The sequence below is a fragment of the Mastigoproctus giganteus genome, chromosome 4 (assembly GCF_048544385.1).
Source record: "Mastigoproctus giganteus isolate SK-2022 chromosome 4, ASM4854438v1, whole genome shotgun sequence".
Taxonomy (NCBI): domain Eukaryota; kingdom Metazoa; phylum Arthropoda; class Arachnida; order Uropygi; family Thelyphonidae; genus Mastigoproctus; species Mastigoproctus giganteus.
The window spans coordinates 153,513,401-153,538,888 of record NC_143578.1 but is presented as its reverse complement, the minus strand read 5'-3'; the positions used below and the strand labels follow the sequence as shown (position 1 = coordinate 153,538,888).

Genomic DNA, 25,488 nt, shown 5'->3' with positions numbered 1-25,488 from the left:
ATCGAAGTTGGTTATTTTGGGATGCAAAACACCTTTGAGGGGAACAAAAGAGATTTTGTTCCCCTAAAATGTGTTTTGAGGGGAACAAAATCTCTTTTCGGATTGTTTTTCTGCAAGTCTAGAGGATTTTCTACCTGAAATACAAAAGAAAAAGTTCCCATTCATCATTTTATGACTAATAATAATAAATATTATTATTTATTATAATACTAATAATAATATATATTTGAAAAGAGAAAATATAATAAGCGGGCTTATAAGTTCAGAGAGTAAAAGCCAAAGGTTACATTCCGTACAAATGAAGAGCAAATATCGTTCTAAATTTATATGGAATATATTGACAAAAAATTTAATTAAATGCGACAAATTTAATATATTAAATAAATGCGACATTTTGACACAGTATTGTTAATCAGTATGAAATTGACCTACGTTCTGTAATTTTAAAGTTTTTAAAATACTAGTTTCAGCATTATTCAGACGCGTCTTGGTATGCTAAAAATCTGTTTGAGATCTTAGATATTAAACATAAACATATATTTATTGAATACGTCAATATTTTTAATATATAAAACAAAAAAAAGAATACTAAGACAACTGTAAAATTACAAATTGATCAATAAAAAATCAGTAAAATAACAAATCGTGTTGTATTAAAAACTTTCTAGACATATAATCATAATATTAAACTATTAACCAACACATGCATTCAACAATAACCTTTAGTACTGTCGAAGTTTTAAAAATATTTTATTTACCAAATTAAGGATAGCAGTGATTTTTATTGGTATATATCATCCTGTGGCTAATTTATTTAATCCATACTCTCTATTCTTTGTGGTTAAGCTTTCTCATTTATGTCTAAAGTATAATTTATGACTCCTTTAATTTTTTGTCAAAAAAATGAAAAAATAAGAGGATAGAAACACACTGAATGTTCGCAATTGGATTCGATCGCTCGTACCAAGAAATAACTGAATGGTCAATCACGAGGGTACAATAGTACACACGCGTTTGAATTGCGCGTGGTTCTATTTAAGAATTATTTATTTAATCTGAAATAACAGCAGACCGCAAAACACTTACCTACTATGCCATACTATTATATGTTACTAACTTACCCTTATTTAAATTCACTACTGCGTCACAACTTGACGACAAGGCCATTATTCATTTATGTAATTGAGTAATTAAATTGACTTATGAATTAACTTATTTAATTATCACAAATTAGATTTCTCTTCAAGCCCTTTCGAATGATATGTCGTCAGCAGCAAAGTTGAAAGTCGGTGCGTGTTCAAGAACCGTTTTGATAATGTATAACATATTTCGCTTTATAAAAGGTAAATTTAAACCCAGTCTTAATTAAAGTTAATATTCGTAGCGAATTATAGCTCATTAGGAGAGCCAGCCATTCAGAAAATTGCTGTGCCTGACTTAGGAAGAATAAACACTGATATAAGTATTAGCTCCAGTAAGAATTAGAAACATAAGATCAAGAAATAGGCAATTGCAAAAAATTTATACACCACGATAGTTACTTCCTTAATTAAGCACAACGTACAAACTCTGCCAAGTCCTTGTTCGCATGCGCAGTAAGTGTGAACAAACATTACGTAATGTTTGTTTGACATGAGGTCAGCATTACATAACCAGCTTATAGTGAATGAAATTTTTTTTTTTATTTTTCGAGCTTGAATATTTTTAAGCAACTGACTTAAGCATCATAATCCGTAGACCTAAAAATACATTGACTAATACGTAATTTTAAAAAAAATTAATTTCCCGATATATGCCATTTATATAATTTTATAATTTATAGTTCTAAGTGACCTTTTTGGTCACTTAGAACTATAAATTATAAACTAACTATAAATAAACTATAAACTAACCTCTTAAGAATATTTGTACATCGTTAAGTTTGGAAAAACACGAGTTTTAATGAACAAAGTAACAGATGGAGGCTCACCTTTTCCCAATGACAGTACCCAACTTCATGGACGACACCTCCCTCACTACAGCCACCATTTCAGCTGTTGAAGAGGGGTGTATTGGCAGCGTTCCAGTTCATTTGAAAGGTGTTCATTCTAGAATAAACTCTCGGGACTGGCCACACCAGTTGTTAAACTTCGTTTTCTTTAAACCAAGTTTTTATAGTTCTCATTGTATGCACCGGAACTTGGAAGATCCACTTCCATAGAATTTTCACAATATGAGAACCGTGGAATTGCATCTTAGTAAAAAAATCCATGCCGTGCAAACCCCCTACGGACACCGAACGCCTACATCGTCCTCGTTCCTATACTTTTCCACTAAATTGGCTACGCTTGACCTTGTGGAATTCAAACATATAGCTGATACACGCAAATGGCATTCGACGGTTAAGCCTCTCCCAAATCATAAGCCCCCTTGTGGCGATTTAGCTTTATGTGATATCTTTGCTACTGCTTGCGCACTTTTTTCAGAATCTAGTTCCACCATTCACTCCATTGGGGAGGGGTGTGACGGTGTCCGAATACTTTTGGCAGGGTAGCGAATTTTTGAAAGAAAATATGGACGAGGGATAGCTATGACTTCTTTTATTTTAAAGACAGTGCTTCGTATAGATTCTTAATAAGTAAGCAGCGATTTAAACTTTGCATATTGTACAAAACAATGTCGTAGTCCTTTGCTTAGTAATAGCAAAGGACTATGACATAGTAACAAAAACTAAACTTCTCTGTTAATATAGAATTTCAGATGTTGGGACTATATTTTATGCATTAATTATTGTAAGTTATGGTGAAGGCCATTTTTCTTACGTAGGTTGAATTGCTGCTGTAAGATGTAAAATCTTACATGGTTAATATTTAAAAAAAAAAAGTGACATCTATGTAAAATAAAGATTAGGAAATGGCAATATGGGGGAGCGAACCTTACAAGCCAAGGGATTAAATTAGACAACGTCTGTACAAGGAGAGCGGTAAGTGGAAAGCTATTAGCAACCTGGGTACACTGGATTCCCAGCTCACACAGACAAACCAAAACAATAGAAGCGCGTAACTATTAGCAGAAGGTGGCAAATCTGGTAAACAATAGCGCCGTGGAACATGCTACTGTCAGGACATTTCTTTAATCGTGACACCTGGAGAAGAGAAGACAGTATATACGGAACGAAATGCTGGGAATTGGATTTAAGGCTGGCGGCTGGCTGTCGTGATGGCAAAGTTGTTAGATCGTGGGAAATTAGTCTGCCACAGTATGACTATAAGCGGCTGACTTCAAAAGTACAGACAGCCTGAGAAATTTTACAAAGTTCTCAAAATAAGAAGGGATAGGGCCCTAAACGGACACCGTGAGAAAGATTAAAATTAGCTCTGAAGATACATACAGCTTGAGAAATTTTAAAGGACGAATAGGAAATAATGAAAGTTGAACAAAATGAGAACATTGGCTATTCTGAGAAAATAGGCAGACCCGACATAAGGAGGCGGTACGTAATTGAGATGAAGAAAAAAGTGAGTGAAGAGGGGGAGAGAGGTGAGACCCCGCAGTTCAGCATTAGGTGGATGGTTATGGAAATGAGTTAGAGGTGAGACCCCGCAGTTGAGCATTAGGTGGATGGTTACGAAAATGAGTTAGGGGAAGACAAAGTGAGATTCTTATGGGTGTTTGGGGAAACGAGTTAAGAATGACAAAGTCGAGATTCTTGTCAGAGTTGTAAAAATAAGTTAGAACAGACATTTGGGTTTTTCGTCGATATATGTAAAAATGTGTTAGTAACATGTACAGTTGAGAGTTCTGTTGTAGTAGAAAATATGTGTCAGTTAACATTTGAGCGTTCGGTCGTGTTGGAAAAATGAGAAGGGTAGCGCCCTGGGAAGTTTTCTTCTGGAAAGAGTTTTAATAGGTGGAGCGGAAAAAGCGAGGGTAGCCCCAATGAGCTTTCTCCTTGGGAAAGGTTTTAATAAGGTGGAGAAAAAAGAGCGAAAACTGCAGAATTAGTAGCTCGATGGAGGAGCGAAACTGCAGAATTAGCAGCTCGATGGAGGAGCGAAATCCGCAGAATCAGTAGCTCGTGAAGGAGCTCGGAATTAGTAGCTCAATGAGAAGGAAGGAAGCAGTGAATGGAAGGTAGCCAAATAAAGTGGAGGAAGGACTCCAGATGCATGCAGCAAGGAGTTCCAATAATTATCTATAGCAGTTCCAGGTGAAAGCAGATGAAGGAGAACCTCAGTGAGCCAAAAATGGAAGTTTGAAACCTCCCCGGAAAGGAAAGGAAAGAAAAAAGATAATAGTAAGTAATGTAAGTTAACAATGACTGTTAGGAAACAGTATAGTGATTAATTAAAATGAAAAAGAGTGGTAACACTAAAAGTAAATTGATAGAACAATTATCTCTGAAGTAAATTATATATATACAAACAGAGTTTAATTATTTAAAAAAGGCTATTGTAGAATGCAAGATAAACGAAAGATAAGTAAGAGATTAGATTGTTGTCAAATGATTATATAATGTGTTAGGAGGATAGTAAAGTTAATATGAGAAGGTTTTATAATGTTTTAAGGATAGATAATTGAATATAGGGTTAGTATTAATGAAGAATTGTTGGTTCAAAGATAGGTAATTGAATTATAATTGAATTGAATTCAATTAGATAATTGATTGTTTTAAGGATAAATAATTGAACATATAGGTTTGTATTGATGAAGAATTGTTGGTCCAACTGAAAGACTAATAACAAATAGAGACTTTAGGAAAATTAAGATTGGTCTTCAGTTATTGTAACAGAATGGTGAGAACACAGAGTATAATGAAGAAAATAGCATATTGATTGTTAATATAATAAATAAATAAATAAATAAATTTTCATTTATTGCAACTACAGCAAGCCCATCACAGCACTAGGCTAGGGGCATTAATTCAGTACAAAGGAGACAAATATATATATATAAAATTACATAGCATATTCTATATATACATTAACAACGATATGAATTATAATGATCAAAAATATATATTGCAGAACATCACATTTGGCTCTGGATGTAGTTACTGGGTTGTAGGTAGGCAGCTGTTTGTATTTCTCATAATTTGTTTGGAAATGAGACAAGAATAATATATGCAAGGTATCCTATATTTAACTTTGTATGCATATTACATGTTTTTTTATTCGATTGCATATTATGTTGTGTATATATATATATATATATATATATATGTAAATAAACTTTGTTGGTTTTTAAAATGTGTTGTTTGTTATTCCTGAACACTCAGCCCTTCCGAAGGGAATTATAATTAATTAAGAAGTTCCCTCGAATTTGGAATTCTCCTGTAAAGTAAAGTCAGATGTGTAAGTGGGGAAATTAAACTAAGGTGGACACCTCATATAAGGGAACAAATAATAAATAAAATAAAATATATAAAATATATATCATTTTTTTAAATTCCACCCCCCACACTGCTTAGTGCACTGATCTCATATCGTGAAGGCAACTACCACGAATTGCCTTGGTATTACACTACTCAAAATAAAATGCACTGCTCCAGTGGATAGGCATGTTGTTTTATTTAAAGTGTTTGCCTGCTCAGCCTCGAGTTTCGACTCTGAGGTCTCGCAGGTAGGGAGCGCGAAGACCTTAGCAACTCAGTTACGAGAAGTGTCCACATTGTTTATTATGGATACTCCTCGTTATTTATCGTGGATGCTTTAAAAAGTACACGTGGTGAAGGTGCGACCCCCTCCACAATATAAGATTAGTGTATTTACTCAACGCTACATAAGAAAAAGGCCGCCGCTTACAATAATGCTTTTTAGCACTCATAACACCCGCTTTCACCAGCCACTTAATTAATGGAATAATTTACTGATAAGAGTTGCTTTCTTTAACACTGGGAGTGGTAAAGAAAGTGTAATTATAGTATTTAAATATTGTTGAAGCTATAAATGCGATATGCTAAAATTATTCCGAGTAGAGATGGAAGCATTAAAGTTTTATTTTTTATGGTTGGCCATAAAAAATAAAACTTTACTGTCAAGAGATTTTTGAAGATTATTGAAAAAATTCATTTTAATGAAGAGTGGGAAGATATTCAGAGGCAGGAATAGCCCCTTCTTGTACGGAATATGGTTCTTTGACGCATTACACAAATTCGATTATTATTAAGTAAATCCGGAAAGGAAGGAAAATATATATTATATCGGTGATTTAGGTGGTGAAGAGGAATCGCATTAAAGCATGATGGCTGTAATTTCAGTTTGTGGATATAACCAAATCATGCATGATTTGGTTCAAATTTCTGATGTGGGAAGGAGTAGTCTGAGGAATGTGGAAGTTTCTCAAAAGTACTGTTCATTTGGTGTAAAAAAACTTATGGAATGAAATGTACATTCGTGCCAAATCTGATATATAGGTTAAGCAATACTGAGTTATATATTTTATGAAAAAGCCTTAAAACTAAAGCTTGGACTCAAGCAAATGTAATATGGTGGTATAGCTTGGACTAAAAGTATAAAAAATTCAGACCGAAATTTTGAACAAAAGATGTTGCTAGATATAATGAAAATCATTTTCTTTTAAGTGTTTTAATATCCAAATTGCAGCCAATTATACATTGATAAATATGTATATCGATTCTAACGACATCGTGGAAACCTATCCAATAATGATTTCGACAGAATAACGGACCCTACAGGCACTCTTCCTTAGGGACTCATCGGTAAAGTGTGTTAATTGTCTGACGGCACCAGGAGTTTTTCCCATCTACTCAACGGTAACGTGACTTGCCTCTGGGCTACTTGCGTCCATCGGAAATTATGGTGAATATACTACACTCTCTGACTACTTTATTAGGACGGTGAACCAATACCGTTTTGGACCGCCATTGGCCGAAATCACTGCTCAGGCTCAAAGTATCATTGGGTCAATAAGGCATTGAGAAGTGACGCCAGAAATATTTCACCATTCAGTTATCAAAGCGGTCCTCAATTCCTGGAATGACGTTTGCAGAGGAATGTGCCCGCCTTTCCAGTTTATCCCAGTTATCCAATGGCACTGCACTACATAAGTTAGGTGTTTGAAGTCCTTCATGTAACTCACACCACTCTTTCAGATATTTGGCGATGTGGATACTTGCATTGTCATCTTGAAAGTAGTTATCTGTTTACCCTCTGACCGTAGGAGTAAACGTGCAACGTTGTCAAGCGTACCTGATGTGGGAAGGAGTAGTCTGAGGAATGTGGAAGTTTCTCAAAAGTACTGTTCATTTGGTGTAAATTAGGACTCATCAGGACTTGAGGAAAGTCAGGCCTGATAAGTCCTGATACGTCCATCCTTTGTTTTGGCACCACCTCAGCTGTATTTTCCAGTTGATATCCGAAGTTAGTGGCTTCCTACTCCCGTAATGTATTCTTTCTAAGGTTCTTTCATGATGTCTTGTGTTCTTCTGTATTAAATTTAACGGTTAATTGTTCCGTCGTTGGCAATAATTATTAATAAAGTCGAGCATTCGCTCCGTCTGTTCAGAGATATTTTATGGACGTTTTTCTTTTTCCATTCTTTAAAGACTAAAATGGCACTAGTCTTTGAACACTCGATAAGTTTAGTTCTTCTTTCTTTTAATTCCTTGGCTGTTCTATATTTTAGAAGCATGAATATCGTGCAGCGACATTCATACCTCTCTGAAAATCAGCAAGATCCTGCATGTTCTCCAGTTCCTATGTACTGAGATGAGCATCAGCTGGATCACACGGCTTTATATCGCTTTGCCGCACACGTCACCGTTTACATATTTTTGCAAAGATTGTTTCCCAAATTTCCATGCTTCTAATAAAGTGCAATAACGAATGCGAATGGAATTTAAAAATTTTTGATCAGCCCAAATCATGTACGATTATTGTTATAATGCTATTAAAATACTACAGAAAACAAAAACAAACTTTGGAATGTAGCTGTTGATTGCAGGTAATGTTCAGGCTAAGATGCATGTAAAGAGGTTTAGGCTTTCTTTCTTTTTTTTTCAATGGCAATAGTAGTTTTCTAAATGCTAATATTTCTTCGATAAATTATGCGTAGTAAAAAACATAAGAGAATAACAAGAAGCTTGTAACACATTGTAAAAATGCATAAATTTTTGCATCAGTTCATATTTCCAAAAATTGCAGGATCAAAATTGTTACCAGTAACGAAAAACTTATGAAATTTCATCTTGTTTCTTGAATATTACGAACAAATATAGAATTGTGAAGACGAAGGGACCCTAAAATTTCTATTAGAATGCTAAACCTACCTCAATTCCAAGTTTATAACAAAATTAATAGAGTGAAAAGGAAGTAATGTAAAACTTTTCTTCCTTTAACATTCTTCTGATTTAATACCATTCAGCACCAACCGTAGGATAACCTTCAAGAAAGCAAACCTGAAATGGAAAACCCTTCATTTATCTCAATAGAAACTTCTCAAATTTGACACTTTATTTGACACTGTCTGCAGCACTGGGATGTTAAGCGAGCATCTGCTTAGTGTACTCCGTGATGCAGTTATTTTGAATAATATTTAATACAATTATATTCCCACTGGTAATTATGTAGAAATAACACGACTAACTTGTTTTTATGCTCGTTTTAACTTGCTGCTAAACTTCTGCTTTAGTATTAGTATTAGTAACGGCCGCATGGTGCAAGAAAGCCTATGGCTTATGCTGCACCAGCCAAAAAAAAAAAAAAAAATCCGAACAAAACAATGATAGAAAAAAAAAAAAAAAAGGAAATTAAACCTATCATCCCATGCGCTTCCCTTACCCGAAAGTACTATCCAGATGACCTTTGAATTTCTCCAAACTGTCGGCCTCTACCACCCATGAAGGCAACTTATTCCGGTAATTTATAACTCACTGGCTAAAATAAAACTTCCTGCAGTCCAATCTAAACATTTCCCCCCGTAACTTGAATTTATGTCCCCTAGTTCTAGCATCATTTATAATCTTGAAAATTTTGTCCTCATTCATTTTACTGATGCCTCTCAGAGCATCTTTCTTCGTAAGGACGCCCTTTAGCCGATCTCACTAGACGAGTTACCCTTCTTTGCACCCTTTCAAGAAGCTCGATGTCTTTCTTTAGGTGCGGTCTCCATACTTGAACACAGTATTCTAAGTGTGGTCTAACATAAGCCTTATATAATGGGATTATCATGTCCCTATCTCTACTTGCAAAAGTTCAATAGGACACCATGGGCCTTCCTTGCAACCTGTTTACAATGCTCAGAGAATTTCATGTCTGACCGTATCGTAACACCCAAGTCCCTTTCCTCCAGTACTGGGTTTAGTTGAACTCCACCAAGTGAATAGGTTATTTTGGGATTACTGTTTTCCAGGTGTAATACCTTACACTTTGTTGGATTAAAGCACAGCTGCCATTTTTCTGACCATTCCTGAAGTCTATCTAGGTCTCTCTGAAGAAGCTCAACTTGACAGTGATCGTTAACTACTCTACCAATTTTAACATCATCTGCAAATTTAGACATCACGCCCTCTGTCCCTTCATCAATGTCGTTTATGAAAATTAAAAACAACAGTGGTCCTAATACTGATCCTTGGGGAACCCCACTTCTTACATCAACCCAATCTGAGGAAAAGCCATTTATCACAACCCTCTGCCTCCTGCCCTGAAGCCATCCTTCTATCCATCTAAGGATTTTCCCAGTGATTCCAACCTGTACCAGCTTATAAAGCAACCACTCATGTGGGACTGAGTCAAAAGCTTTGCTGAAATCTAAATAAACAATGTCGAAATTATTCCCTAAATCCAGCTCGTGAGTGACCCTTTCGAAATAGCGAACCAGATTTGTTAAACATGATTTTCCCTTTACGAAACCATGCTGAGTATCCTTGAGAATTTCAATTCGATCCAAATGATCCTGAATTCCACCCTTGATCATTGCCTCCATGATTTTCCCTACTACTGAAGTCAGACTGACAGGTCGATAATTTCCAACTTCACTTTTAGAGCCACCCTTATGTATGGGAGATACATTTGCACTTTTCCAATCCAAGGGAATCTCCCCAGAGTCTAATGATGCTCGCATAATTAGCCTCAATGGTTCAATGCACTCGCTTGCCGCCTCTCTTAAGATTATAGGGTATATTCCATCAACTCCAGGAGCTTTACTGGTCTGTAGGCTCGAAAGTTTTTTCATTAAATAATCTTGCGAAATTTCAATATCATTAATTACATATTTTTTAACTTCGCTCCCACAATTTCCCATTGCCACAAAAGGCTTTTCATTTGTAAATATCGATGCAAAATAACTGTTGAGTTCATCTGCAACGGCAGCTGGTGTATTTATTACTGTCCCCTTTCCCTTATGTAAAGGTCCGATCTGGTTTGTCCTGTTCTTCTTGGCATTTATATATGTGAAGAATTCTTTATCCCCCCTCTTTGCTCTGTTTGCTAGTGATTTCTCATACACTGCCTTTGCCTGTCGTACCTTTTCTGTGGCTCTATTATACATCACCTTGTAGCTGTTATAGGCTTCAGTACTTTTTATTGCTCTGTAACCTTTCCATGCCACCTTTTTCTGCTCAAGTAATGTGGCAACTTCACTATTCATGCAACTTGGAACCCTCCTCGTGGAGTATTTTTTTAATGGTATATACGCATTCAAGGCATCTGTGATTAATGTTTTAAAAGCGTACCACAGTTCAATTGTATTCATTCTCTGCGCGATATATACCCAGTTAATAGAGGCCATGTAGCACCTTAAGGCATCGTAATTTCCTTTTCTGAAATTAAAACCCATTCCTTTGCCTTTTACTTCTGCTACCTCTCTCGTCATCATCCACCGTAGAACTCCGTGATCACTTCCTGTTACTGGTTCCCCTACTGTCAGCCCTGTTATGTCATCTGATTCATGTGTGATGATGAGGTCTAGGATATTCTTTTCTCTAGTACTTTCCCTGACATGTTGATACAAATAACAGTCATCTAGTTGATTTAAAAATTTTGTTCCCCATGTCGAGTTTCCTTCCCATTTACTCCAATCAATTAGAGGCAAATTGAAATCACCCATAATAAGGCATTGACGCTTACTTGCCCATTCCATTTGCATGTAGAGGCTTTCGTCATAATCTTCACAATCACCTAGTCTGTAGATTACTCCTACTCGCATTATACCTTTGTTTCCAACTATCTCACACCATACAGACTCTATACTAGCATGTGAAATGTCTGAATCCGGGAAAGCTATCGTCGCACTCAGGCTGCTTCTGATAAGAAGCATTACCCCCACCACCCCCTTCTATCTACCCTATCCTTCCTAAATACATTATACAAGCCGTACTGAAACTCATCATCCCCAATTTCCGGTTGGCACCACGTCTCTGTAAGCCCTATTATGTCCGCGTTACTTGTTTTAACCAGCAGTTCGAATTCGCTCATTTTATTGACGACACTTCTAACGTTACTGTATAAACAATTAAGATTTACTGTTCTTGTATATTTAACAACCCTAACACAATCCTTGAAGTTTTTTAGGCTCTCTTCCCTGATATTAGCTACCCGCTCACGTGAAACGTTTCTGCCCCCAGAACATCTAGATAATACGTCCAGTTGGGGTAACAGATAAGAACTCTTAAGGTATGTGCAAGAATTACTTTGACCAATATTATCAGATAAACGCGTGTCAGTATTACCCACATCCCCCCTAACTAGCAGTTTCCTTGAACCTTTAAGGTATCCTCAATAATACTGGCAAAAACTTTTGCACCACCTTTGTTTAAGTGTATCCCGTCTCTACAAAACAAATTCCTTCTACCTACAAGTGTGGGCCATGCTGATAGAAATTTTCCCCCTAAAGCCTTGCAGATTCCTTCAAGTCTTGAGTTAATCCACAAGGCTCTTAACATATAATCCCTCCTATCGTGTCTGGGCAGAATTGCAGACACATAGACATTATGGCCTAGCTCGCGACATTTCCTCAGCATGGTCCTGTATTTTTCCAACAAATCGTCAGATCGTGTACGTTTAATATCATTTGTCCCCAAAAAATTTAAAAATTCATTTAGAAAATTATATGAATAAATTCATATCACATCGTCTTAATGGGATAGCCAATAGATAAATAACGAATTTAATTCCTGTAATTCTGCATTAATAGACATTAACATTTCAGAAAGTTTGCTCATAATTTCTTACCTTCAATCTAACAGCAGTTGCTGACTGCTGATGAAGAAGTGTGCGACGAAATTTAGATATTAATAAATGATCTTAGTCATGTATTAATATCCTTTTTAACGTAAGGAATGCTCCATTTTATTGTTCTTTGGAGAAGTTAGAAGATAATCAGTGAGATCGAATATTAATTCCTTAGCTGTTGTAACCGGAGAATATTAAAATTCTACAGGTTTCAATACGTCTCTGAGGATTTTGGGTTTGCTTTGAACTCATGTCGAAAGCATACAGGAATTTAAGTTGTCATCCCTCTTGTGAAAATACGATCAATAGCGGGAAATGCGTCTGAGCTAGAGCAGCTCCTTATAAATTAACGTTCTTCTTTTCAAAAAGGTGGAAAGCTGGTTTATTTATTAAAGACATTTCTTTTGGTAGTAGTTCTTGGCGTTCATTCATCAGCCACTTCTGCTACTACTATAATTGTCTCCTCCGTAATATTGCAGTGCGTATCCAATATTTCTACGCATTTTCACACATCATTTCCCTCGGAACTACACTGGTGTGCAAAACTTAAGGACCAACTGTGGTGAGTGCCAGCAAAAATTTTAATCGCGATGAGTGGGCTCACATAAACAGATAAAAGCAGCAGTTCAGCAGTATATGTGCAAATTACCGAATGGTGAGCACGATTGTTACATCCGTTCCATTGGTTTCATACACTGCTACAGACAAGGAAATGGGCATAGTGTATTGTGGAAGGCGCCACCGGTGGTTTCCCGCATCTGCGCCATGGTACTTTGTAAAGAATTACAGAATCTCTGTAAAAGCCAGAAAAAGTGTGGTGTCTGCTTTAAATAAATAAATTTTCTGTTTATACTCCGGGACGACCACACCGGTCAGAGGAGTTCTCAAAGTAGAGAGAATACAAGAAACAGCACCGTATTCAGCAGTCACGAGCTGAACCCGGGTCACTCAAGGCATGTGTACTTATTCACCCGCGCCCTTGACCACTCGGCTACGGCGGCCTATCTTTGTGACAGAGTAGTGCTATGTTCTGGCTCAGGCTGCTTGGCCGCAGGGCCCCTAGGGGAACCTCCACGTTGTCCGCCACCACCACTGCGAGGTGAGCCAGGCTGCCCATTATACTCTGGCTGGCCTCCGCCAGGGTTGCCTGAGCTTCCTGACGGAGACCAAATAAAAAAAAAATATATAATAATAATAAAATAAATAAATAAAATAATAAAAAAGAGAGCTAGAAGAGAGGAGCATAGAAGAAGAGAGGATTGAAAGGGGAATGAATTTGGGTGGATTGGCAGAAGAGAATTAATCTACCCTAGTTTAGGCGAAGTATAGGAAATGGTGTGGGTTTAAAAGTCACAGGGGACAGGCGCCCCTGTGTAATTGCCAATGGCATAGCACTTGTAGATCCCGCACTGTGGCGAGTGCCAGCAATCCCGTACCTAGATCGGTGCCAGCAGTATATCCTACTTATTTCGAGTTTGCAATGACTTTTAAATCCCATACTCTGAGGGGTGCCAGCATCCCGCACCTTGGATGGTGCCTGCAATAAATCCTACCCAATGCGGGTTAGCATGGTCCTATCTGTATTGTCCTGGGGGGGATGGAGAGTTATTCCACGCCGGTAAGGTGTAGGTCTTCGGCTCTGAGTTCTGCAATCTTAGCTCGCGTAAGTTCAAATGTTTCCCGCGCGTAGGTGGTTAATGCCTTATAGGTATCTTCCTCGAGTAGCAGAGTGAATGCTTGATTGCGACGGTTCCTCTGTATTGTGGTGAGGAATTTAAGCCTAATGTTGTCGTAGCTGAGGCACTCATACATGAGGTACCCCTAGGACACCTCTTCGCCGCAGTGGCTACGTGGATCATTCTCGATTCCCATGGCCGTCAGTTTTTTGTTGGAAGGATCCATGCCCGGTGATGATAAAGGTCACATGGAGGCCAGGCGAAAACCAGGATGGGGATTCTGGGTGAGTTGAACTTATAGATGGAAGGAATCGTTTTGTGATGGCCCCATTTGTTGTGGTGTCTCAGTCATGTCGCCATATCTCTTGTAGATATTGGGTTTTCCGTTGTCTTTCCTGCCTGGGGCCGTTTGTGGTGTCAAGTTGAAAATTAAGCAGTTGGGTTAGAACTCCCTTTCTTAAATGATAAAAAAGCCCTCTTTTAACCATTTCTAAGTATAGTGGCTGGCATCCAGTTAATACCTGCAGAGCAGGAGTGCTGACGGTGCGGCACGCCCTGCAAATTGAAAGGAGCATGAATCTCTGGATTGAATCCAGCTTACATTTGTTTCTTGCTAGGATGACTTTTCGGTACCAGATGGAAGCACCATAACCCAATTGGCACGTATACTGCTTGGTATATGAGAGTAAGAGCCTTGCGTTTCAGCCCCCAGTCTTCCCTGCTGACCCGCCTTATCATAGCAGTATACCTTTGAATTTTGTTGGCTAGATACTTTAGGTGGTGGTGGAAGGTAAGCCCCCAGTCTAAGAAGATACAACGAAATGGCAGTAGACAACATCTGGATGACTTTACCCGGGGTCGAATAATTGGAAAGGTCGAAGTGTGAGGAGTGTGGCTGCAGAGTTCGGTATCGCCCATAACATCGTCTCGCGTGCGTGGTCGGCCTTCAGAACGACGACAGGTACAGCTGTTCGAAGGACCAGTTCACGAAAAACAACGCCCAGTGATGACCACTATATACTCCTACAGGCCAAGAGGGACCGACACCAGACAACGGGATCCATTGCAAACCAGGGGCATAAGACTCAGGATATCGCGGTTTACTGTGGCCAGGCGACTCCACAAAGGCAGACTGTTTGCCCGACGGGCAGTACGCTGTGTCCCTTTAACAACTGCCCATCGGAGACACCGTTTACAGTGGTGCATCGAACACAAGGACTGGAAAGCAGCGCAATGGGGTAAGATACTCTTTACTGATGAGAGTAGATTCAGTCTCAACAGCGATTCTGGATGTCAGCTAATCTGGCGAGAGGTTGGCACACGGTATCACCCCACAAACAACACTGAAAGGGATCAAATGGCGGTCGAGGTGTTCTCGTCTGGGAAGGCGTTATCTTGGATGGACGTACACAACTCCAGATACTAGAAGGCGGTACTGTAACCGGTGCACGCTACTGTACTAAGGTAATTCTTCCCCATGTGCGTCTGTTCCGCGGTGCCATTGGCTCCGAGTTCGTGCTTATGAATGATAACGCCACACCCCATCACACTGCAGCTGTTGATATGCTTTTGGAAAATGAGGACATTGTTCGTATGGATTGGCCTGTTCCGCTGATCTAAATCCCATCGAACACATATGGGACGCTCTGGGGAGACGCCTAGCGGCATGTCCACACACACACCAGAAAATGTTTACCAGCTGAAGACGGCTCTGACAGAGGAATGGACGATGTTAGCGCAAGAACTTATCAACAACATTGTTCTAAGTATGGATAGGTCGTGCAAAGCCTGCATCGACATTAGGGGTGGCCATAACTCCTACTGAACACTCTTCCCTTTTTTCCCACTTCCATCTTTGGCAGTGATGCATCTGTATCATGGCAGCCAGTTCTGTTGTCATTTTTGAATAAAGTCCCTCTGTGCCGTTTTGTTTCCATTGTTGTTTCCTTCATCATTTCTGTACCTCACGAGGTTCCTTTGGTATGCTTTTCCCATATCCAGGCCACTTCTATGAGAAGCTACAGGTGAAAACCTGACTGGTCCTTAAATTTTGCACACCAGTGTATTTTCGGCCCGCTACTTGACGTGAAGGAACACCTGTATTTATCCCTGATGGTTCATCTCACTCAATTTTATAATAAGTTGTTGGTACGATTATATTACATTTACACTTAATGGAAAAGCGAAATCTGCAATTTAAGTAATGTTAACTGACCACTATTAATTTATAATAGCAAATATAAACTTCGGCCTCCGTATCCGAGTGGTCAGGAGCGAGAGTGCAATACCACACGCTCTTTGAGTAGACTGGGGTTCAAACCCCTGGCTACTAAATACGATCCATCTGCCACGCTGGTATTTATATTTAAACGATTGAATTCCATCCAGTTGGATAGAATTCAATTGTTTAAATATAAATACGATGAAAAATCTCTTGAAACAAAACTTTTGCTTTTGTAGGCTTAGGCTTTTTGTTTAGAAATTTATATTGTAATATACTAGTATATACATCGTGTATAATATCATATCTACAGGGATAAAAAAGAAAAGATTTTTATTTGGCGTTGCATCTTTCTTGTCGAAACATGAGAACAGTACCCAACTGTTCATATATGCAGATCAATTATATTATAGTGAGAGAAAGGCTGATTAGTTGTAATAAGTTTCTGATTTTCCTTTACTTTCTTGGTTTTAAAAGTAATTCCATTAAAAAAAATAGCGAGTATAATTTATGTATTTGTTTGCAGGTTACGTGAACTTGCCAATCATTTGCAACGCGGCGATGTTCCTATTTCTGTTCTTCAGAAGGCGCTGCAGTACGCTGCTGGAGTCCTGGAGGCTGCGACTGTTGACAATAATAAATGCACTGCACAAAGGTAAAGAAAACCGTTTCCGAGGGAGTTTACTGGTAACGTAAGAAACAGAAATAATTTATAATCCTTTTCCAGTGACCTCTAATAGTAAGGTAAAAATATTACCCTCTCTGCATGACGAAGTTCAGGGCTTTTGTTTTCGTAATTAATTTTATTAAAGTTGCCTGTTCCAAACAGTAGCTAATAAAAATTACCATTCATTTCTCATTCTTCCATGCAGTGGAGGCAGTCAATTGTTTTCCAGTTATAGAAATGGTATTAGATTGTAGTGTACCGACTGTTACTTGCTTGTCCATTATCCTTGTCTAGAAAATGTACGCACTGCGTACATCAAGTACGTAGCTGGGGAGAAATGCATCAAATCTCATAATGAAATGCATAAAAATCTCACAATTCACCACGTGATGCCTCGATTTTGTACCACAAATTAACAGCACTGCTCCCTAAGGAGGAGTATATTGCAGTATAACCTCCTTAGCCCGAAGTTCATTATCATGATTATTCGAAGTTTTATGCTAAAATTAAATCAAATTAACACAGTTTATAGCCTACTGCTATTAATCTGCAAGTAATACATCAAGTAGTGCCTATTTTTACTTTTAATAATATACTAAGTTTCCTAAGCATGAACCTTTTCATGATATTTTATGAAACGGTTCATACTGCTCCTTTTATCACAGCTGTTTTTCTAAATTGCACTGATTTGGTGCCTACATTAGTGCTATCGGAATGGTAATCAAAGTGGCTTATATACAGAAATACTTCAGAATTACTGGCATTTATAATGTGCAACCATTTCTTAAAGTATTGCATATGACAGTTTAATTATTTTTAAAAAATCTTTTTTGTAACTTTTTATCATATTTGAAACTTTGGTTGGTAATATTATAATGTACAGTTTAGTCCTGCATTATTAATATATAACTTTTTAAATAATAAGTTCCATAGAAACGGTTCTTTACATCCTTGTACATAGTTAAACAAATATGTTTCCCTTTGGGTTTGTCTTAAACTATGTTACTTTTTGAAAGTTGATAAAATCCACGAAAAGGACTTTGCAACAGTTCGGTGATTATATTTTAATCACCTGTGTGCTGTCATAATCGTAAGATTTATAACATGCATTGACGATGCATAACATAAGTTACGCATCGTTGATCAAAAAAAAATATATATATTGTTATATCCATAAGTAATGGCCATCCCGATCACCATGTCAACCATTGGCTTGGTGCCAAAGAGCCTCTCTAAGATCCAGCAGCAATAGGCCTCCCAGCGAACACTTACACAGAACTCCAGAAAGCGGCGATCCCTAACACCTGTAGGATAGGTTCCTCGACACAAAGTTCCTCGACCAACAGTAATAGTAATATTAGTAACTGGACACAACCAACTATCCCATGCACTTGGTATCAGAATCCGTCACGGGGATAGAAAAAATTCATAAGGAGAAGAGTCATAATGATAATAATGGCCTTGAGCCTGCTTATATATGCTCAACGCACATTTATTTATTTATTTTTTCTCAGTTTGAGGGTTCGAGACTATACCATAACAAGCTTCAACACACAAAAATAAAATATTTGAACGTAATGTGCAGAACAATTTACACTATGACTTTAATTAACCCTTTAGAATAAAAAAGTTTTAATCCTGATAAACTTACTTTACGATCGATATTTTAATTGATATTTTACATCTATATTGTTGTTATACAACAGGCCACCCATATTTATCTATTTCGCATTTATAACCGAATGACTATAAACAAGCAATCAACAGATTTTAACCACGAGCTCAGGCTTTGGCCATTAACGAACTCAGGTCATTAACAAACTTTGTTGGAGAGCGTTGCTGTCAAGCATTTTAGATAATAATGAGATAACTGGAACCTTGAAAAGCAGTTTGTTGTTCAGTTAACAATAGAATTATCACTTGGCAACTTATGCCTTATGATGTCAAAGCTGTCAAGTTATAATGTTGTATTGTTAACCGAATTTAAGCAAATGTCGCCGGCACGAAAGTACTGTGAGCATCACTAATGACGTCATTGCCAACGATGTTTCGAAAAGCAAGCGACCGTATAATAATCATCTGGCATATGTACAATAGTTTACAGTCCACAGTCGCTCTTACATACCTACTAAACTTTCGGAATGTGGGGAATTCGGATGACATAGTGTTAGGGTCAGGAGCCAACTGTGATTTCCCACATCTGCGCCATATGTACGCGGTGAAGAGATACAGTACTCCTGTAAATGCCAGAAAGGTGTGTAGTTTTGTGTTAGGTTCTGTTGTGTGGCCTGACATTTGGCCGCAGGGCCCCTAGTAGGACCCCACGTTTCCCGCACACGCACCACTAGGAGGTAGCCACGCTGCCCATTTTTTTTCTGGCTAGTTTCCGTCAGGGTTGCCTGAGCGGAGACCAAGTTAAATAATAATAATAATAATATTAAAAAAATAGATAAATAAAAAAATAATAATAAATAAATAAAATTTAAAAAATAGATAAATAAAAAAATAATAATAAATAAATAAAATTTAAAAAATAAAGATAATAATAATAATTATAACAGAGTACAGCGGTATAGTGCAAGAAGGGAGAAAGTGTAGTGGCTGTAGGGAAGGCAGTCGCCCAAGTTCAGTGGAGCAAGGTCCACCAGGCAAAGGAAAGGGGAAGGGAACAAGTCCCAGGAAAGGGAAGAAAGTCACACAACAAGGGAGCCGGGTGTTCAATCCTACTCTGTCCAAAGACAGGGTTAGCAAATCCTACCCCGATAAGATTGGAGTTAGCAAATATATTCGGCAGTGTATAGCCTTTGAACCATATGGTATTCAGCGGGCTCAAGTCTGGGCATCATCATGGTTTCCAGTATGAGTAGGCGGTAGGGTCTTCCGTCTTGAGAACAGATCTTGGGCAAATTTGGTGAACGCATGATAGTACTGTTCTTCTGTAATGAGCCTGTTCATGTCCCTGTGGTATGTCTTGGATCCTAGTGTAAAAGATGCTACGAAGGTCCTCTAGAGTGGGCAGAGGTATAGTAAATGGTTCCAGTCCTCGATTTCTCCACAAGAGCAATAGGGATTATCTATTATGCCCATGAGGTCAATTTTTGATTGATCGGACCATGCCCAGATAAGTTGTGTAAAAACCTGGAGAGAACCACGAAGAAGCTTTGAGGAAAACATGTGAAACGTCGGGAAATTTTTTTTTTTTTTTTTTTTTGTAATTGGACCCTTGTCAGCGTCTGTCCATCTGGCCTGCCAGGTCTGTAGAAACTTGGCTGCAATTAGTCTCTTCTCTGTCTTGCTCTCATTGAGGGTGTTGATGGTATACCCAAGAATGGAAGTTAGTAAACCCCTGGACAGGCAGTAATAGTCCTCGACGGATGACCTCTGATCCAAACAGTGAGGGCTGTATAATTCCTGACCTTTGTATGGAGATGAGAAATATGCGGGAGAAAAGGTGAGTTTGGAGTCCAAGACGATGCCCAAGTGTTTAAGCTCTGTGACCAGTTTTATGGTACCTTGGATTTTAATCTGGGAAGGTCTTGTTGTCTGCAGGGATCCCTTAAGGACTGGGTTTTCTGTGGGGAGATATATAGCTGATGGAGTCTGGCCCAATCCTGTAAAACCTGAATGGCATGATTTCCGATGACTTCAAGGGATGCTCTTGAGTCTGCAGCGACCGATATGGTGAGGTCGTCGGCGAGTGCCTGGATGGTAACAGGGCCCAGGTCAAGAGAAAGGAGCTCATCTAAAACAATATTCCAGAGGAATGGGCCAGAACCTACCCCTGAGGACATCCCCTGTGTACAGAGCGTGTGAGGCTTCTGTATGGAGCGGAAATTGCGATCTTCCGGTTATCCAGGTACGTTTTAAATACACTTGTACAAGTTGAGTGGAGTATGTGCTTGCCGCAGTCTTCGCAGAATGCTCGGCCACCAGAGCATATCGAATGCTCCAGCGAAATCTATTGCAATTACCAGGTAATATTTATGTGTCGTTGTGGCTGCAGAGTGCATCCTCTGTGCAGCGTCTTGGGCGAAAACCGAATTTAAGGCCAACGTTGATATAATGTGCTTGGAGCCACGGTTGGAGGAGTCTTTCGAAGAGCTTGCTTATCATGGATAAAAGAGCAGTGGGCTGGTAAGAGTTCGGTTGCTCGAGTGGGTTTTTAAATATGATTCGAACATTTACAATTCTCCATTCTTCCGGGAAGTAACCAAAATTTAAGCATTTGTTGAAAAGATCCAAGAGGAACTGTGGGTTGATTTGTGCTGCCTTCTTAAGTATTTCAGGTTCTATGATGTCTGGTTCAGGGCATTTTTTGTCCTTCATGTGAGCGAGGGCCTGCTGCAATTCTTCGATGGTGAATGGAGTTTCAGTTACCTCATTGTAATAAGTGCTGTTAAAATGGCAGATTTCCTGTTATTGAGCTGTTTGGGGTTCCACATCGCTGATAAATAAGGTGTTGAGGATATTATCCATTGATTCTTCCCAGGACGTACTCATAACACCGTGGGGCGTGATAGTAAAATTAGTTATCTCGCCTTTGGAGAACCTGTTAGTAGTGATGTGATATACCTCTCCCTAGGGGTCGGAGTTTCCAGTGGTGAATAAAAGTCTCTCTCAGGAGGCTCTTTTCTGCTGTCTTATTAGTGAGTTTTAGTCATTTCTAGCACGACGGTATTCTTCACGTAGAGCATTGACTTCATTGAGAGACCACGACGAGCGAGCGTGTTGAAATGCTTTCCTCTTGGTGTGGACAGAGCGACGGAGGCACTCAAGCTCAGAGGTCCACCACGGAACGGCAGTTGGCTTAGGATTCTTCCTCCGGATAGTCTGGTTGCAGGCACGAGTAATTATTAACTTCTGATGTTCGTCCGCGCTCATATCAGAGAGAACAGCTGGGTTTCGCTCCAGGGAAGATGACTGCGGTGAACTATCTGATAAATTTCAATTGGCCTTGGTAAGTGCACATATCGGTTGATGATATGATGCTGTGGTGAGGTTTGGTCGATGGATCTGTGGAGATAGATTATAAGTAATTACCCTGTGGTTCGACGTGGTCCATGCTTCATTTACGTGCCACTCCGATATCTTATTAGGAAGAGATCTTGTTGCAATTGTTATGTCAATGATGAATTCCCACAGTGTACTGGAGTAGGTAGGAAGTTTATTAGGTCTATTCAGTATAACAAATGACGTTGTGGCCAGGAAATCTTCCAAGAGTCTTCCATTTTGGATATCTGAACGATCAGCGGTGTTATTATACCCGGCTGGGGAGCGGCAGTTAACGTCTACACCCAATATAATTTTACTGTTTGGGAGTGCGTCTAGAACTGCTTGGATATAGGCAATTGTAGTGATGTCCTGGCCAAGTCTACTCTTATAAGGAAATTAAGTAGAAGTCACCGAGAGGGACGATGACATGAGCACACACCGCCCACACTGTGCAAAGAGAAGATATCTTTGTTACCGTGATATTTGGGTTGCTCACGACTATGGCAGCCCAGGGGGTATCTTCTTCAGTTTGGACAATTTTATAAGGTGATAGATAATCTCTGACTTTTTTGGCGTGGGTGTAAGGCTCTTGTAGTAAAAGGTTATCTGGATGATACTCATTCAAAATGTTCAAGTTATTTATAAAGAGTGAACTCTTTATAAATAACTTGAACATTTTGATTTCATGTGGTGAAAATTGTGTTTGGGGACTTTTAAAACTTTGTTAAGGAATATAATAGCCGATATTTCGTATTTCCGTTTTGTTCATATGTGTATTATGGAAAACTTTCGTCCACCCACTAACGAATGCTAACATTTTCAATTTTGTAAATACGAACTCGGGTCATTATTCTGATTCTGAGAAAGTGTCTTGTTTTAAATGTAGAAGAGCATTATGCTTAATCCTTAGATAATAGGGAGGAATTTTATTATTTTTGTTTAAAGTGACGCTAGTTTTATAGCTTCCTTTGCCACAACATTAAAAATTAAATTATATTATCTTTGCTTTTTCGCTACTTCGATGTTGTCAGGAACTCTTTTAAGGTGAACCGCTATAATAATTTAGTCCATTAAGTATCTTTTGCTGTGAAAGAGTACTGGGTATGGTTACTGTTTGCAGAGCCAGCTCAAGGATATTGGCGCCCCTAGGCCAAATTGACTATTCATTAAGATGATAGGTTGTTTTGAAATATTGTCTTAAAATATGTAAAACTAAAAGTTTTAATTTTGGATTTAATTTTGTTTGTTTTTAACATGTTAACACATGAAATACGCAATTTTTCTTGCTGGCTTTGTTTTTGGGAGGAGGGATACCCCTAGGCCAGTGCCTACTCTGCCTTATCCTAAAGCCGGCCCCGACTCTATGGTAATACACATCCTCCAATTTGTTCAAATCGCCCGCTTCAAAAACAGTGGGTGGAAGTTTACTCCTTATAATTACAAACAGGGAGGTCTGGCTGTTGCTCAATGAATAAAGAAATTTTATACAGTAGTCTCGCTTAACCGATATTCTATCAACAGTAATCCAAGCTTCAACATTTACTCTGTTGCTCTCACAGCACATGCGTATCGTCGCTTCTTCAAATAATAACACTGTTTATTTTCTTTAATATCCTGCACTGGTATTATTTCAGCACAATTTTGTTTACTATACATAGTCCTTCGCATCTTTACCAACATATTTTTCACCGTGCATATTCTTATTAAAGATTTTGTTAACATACTGTATCCGTTAGCTAACTGTAATTCCCTGAAATTAGGGATATATATATATATAAATCTAATTCAGTTTACAAAGACGAATTTCCTACCTAAGCAAATTTAATTCGCCAATAATAGTATGTAATCCTTAAGGGAAAATATTCACAGTTTCAGAAGAATATTCTAAATAAGTAGAATATTCTAAATTAGGATACGAAACTGATCAGAACTGTCGTTCCAAATAATAGCGATGTTTCTGCAAAAAAGGAAGGATGGAAATGGGTCTGAAATCTTCCGAAAGACCAACAAAACGTAAGCTGAAAATTTAGTGTCCACTCCAAGCTTCTTTATCAAATATTTCTTGTCATCTAATGCACGCTTTCATCATCAAAAAAAAAGTATAATGAATTTCGTAATTTCCGTTTTCCGATTTTAGTTAAATTTGGGATAGCTCGAACAGATTTTATTGAAAGATTCAGATATAAAATTTAATAAAAAAAATTTAATAAAAATTATTCGGCTGGGATTCCAGTTGCTACATGAGAGAGGGTGGGAGGGAGAGATTAAAAGTTCATGAAAATCCATCCAGTGAGAGTCGTGATATCCATCTAGTGAAAGTTGTGTTATGCTGCCGGACCGACAAAGAAATAATAATTTCCATATTTCTATTGTTCCGATTTTAATGCAGTTTAGGAGGCCTTGACAAATCTTTCTAAAAGAGCCGAATATAATTCAAATACTAAGAGTCAAGTCAAGTTATTACATGCGGACGGACGGACATGGTGAAGACAATAGGCGGTTTTTTATGCATATGCGCTAACATTTTAAAACGAAGTAAATTTTGGTTATTATGCAAGCTTAGTCTAAATATTGGTAGCAACAATTACTTTTATATTTTAGAAACAGTAACTTATTTAATTACCTGGAAATTTTAAAATAAAATTTACCCTTATCTTTTCACAAACTGCCAAATGACGGTTTCAAAAAAATTGTTTAGTAAACTACAAATTCTAACTTCACTCTGTGTCAGCTGTTGGGCTAACTAAATAAATTGCATCCCAAAGACTGCGATCCCGCTTCGAGAATTACTTTTGCTGACAAAATTGTCAGTCAGTGCAATTCTGACACGTCATTTAAAAAAAAATTGTAGGCTGCACTCAATTACCTAACCACTTTTCTTGGAAAAGCTCTTGAACTTTATTCAGCAATAGCCTAAGTCTCTTTAAAAAAAAAAAAATTGCCCTGCTGTTCTTGAAACGCTGAATGAGTTCAAAAACCTTATGTACACGCAATCCATCTACCGGCCCGAAGGGCTCTGTCTTCTTTTTCAAGACAACTCCTAAAGAATCGCGAACGAAATTATCTCGTATTTTCACTTACGATGCTGATGAGGTTTCAGAGAAACTTCAACCGGAGATATTGATTTGTAAAGTAGGGCAGTGTTGAGGAAAAAAGTCAGATGCCATGAAAGCAAAAAATGTTCATTTTTTAATTAGTAAATTATTCATAATTGTCCCTACAGTCGAAAGATTAAAAAAAAAAAACATACTTTGTCTATAATACGAATACGGAAACTATTTCTCACAAAATAATGAAGACAATTAAATCTAAGCTGTAGATGTATGGTCTCTCTCTCTCCCTGTAGTAAATAATAAAGAAATGTGAACCGACTTCTGGATTCTTTGTTTTCAAATTTCCACAAGAGAATTAGTTTCAAACGGCAAACTAAGAAAAGTCAGTCGGGTACCTTCCGGAAAGAATAAGAAAATTTAAATTTAATGAAATAATTAAATTGAATCACTGTCTGGCAAGTGGTATATAAACAAGAACAGTGCTTAAATTATTACACAATAATTCAACTTCGATTGTTCATCGAAGTACTATATTGGCAAATTACACTGCTTGACAAAACGTGGAACACAGTAATTCGTGCAACTTGCGACGAAGCGGGACAAAACGTGGTATGGTAGTGTGCCATAGAATAACGATGAAATGAGGAGACAGCGAGAAACCAGACAAGCATAAGGGACATGTATAAGTGTTGTGTACGAATTTCCAAAA

General features: G+C 38.1%; 1 protein-coding gene across 3 annotated transcripts in view; it reads left to right on the top strand.

Moving 5' to 3' along the window:
- Nucleotides 1-25,488, top strand: part of LOC150087125 (dual specificity calcium/calmodulin-dependent 3',5'-cyclic nucleotide phosphodiesterase 1A-like) — a 769,106-nt gene that overhangs the window by 499,762 nt on the left and 243,856 nt on the right. For all 3 annotated transcript variants that reach the window (XM_090371825.1, XM_090371826.1, XM_090371824.1), the window contains exon 4: nucleotides 16,594-16,722. In XM_090371825.1, the coding sequence (XP_090227951.1) occupies nucleotides 16,594-16,722 (129 nt within the window). The remainder of the gene's footprint in view (nucleotides 1-16,593; nucleotides 16,723-25,488) is intronic.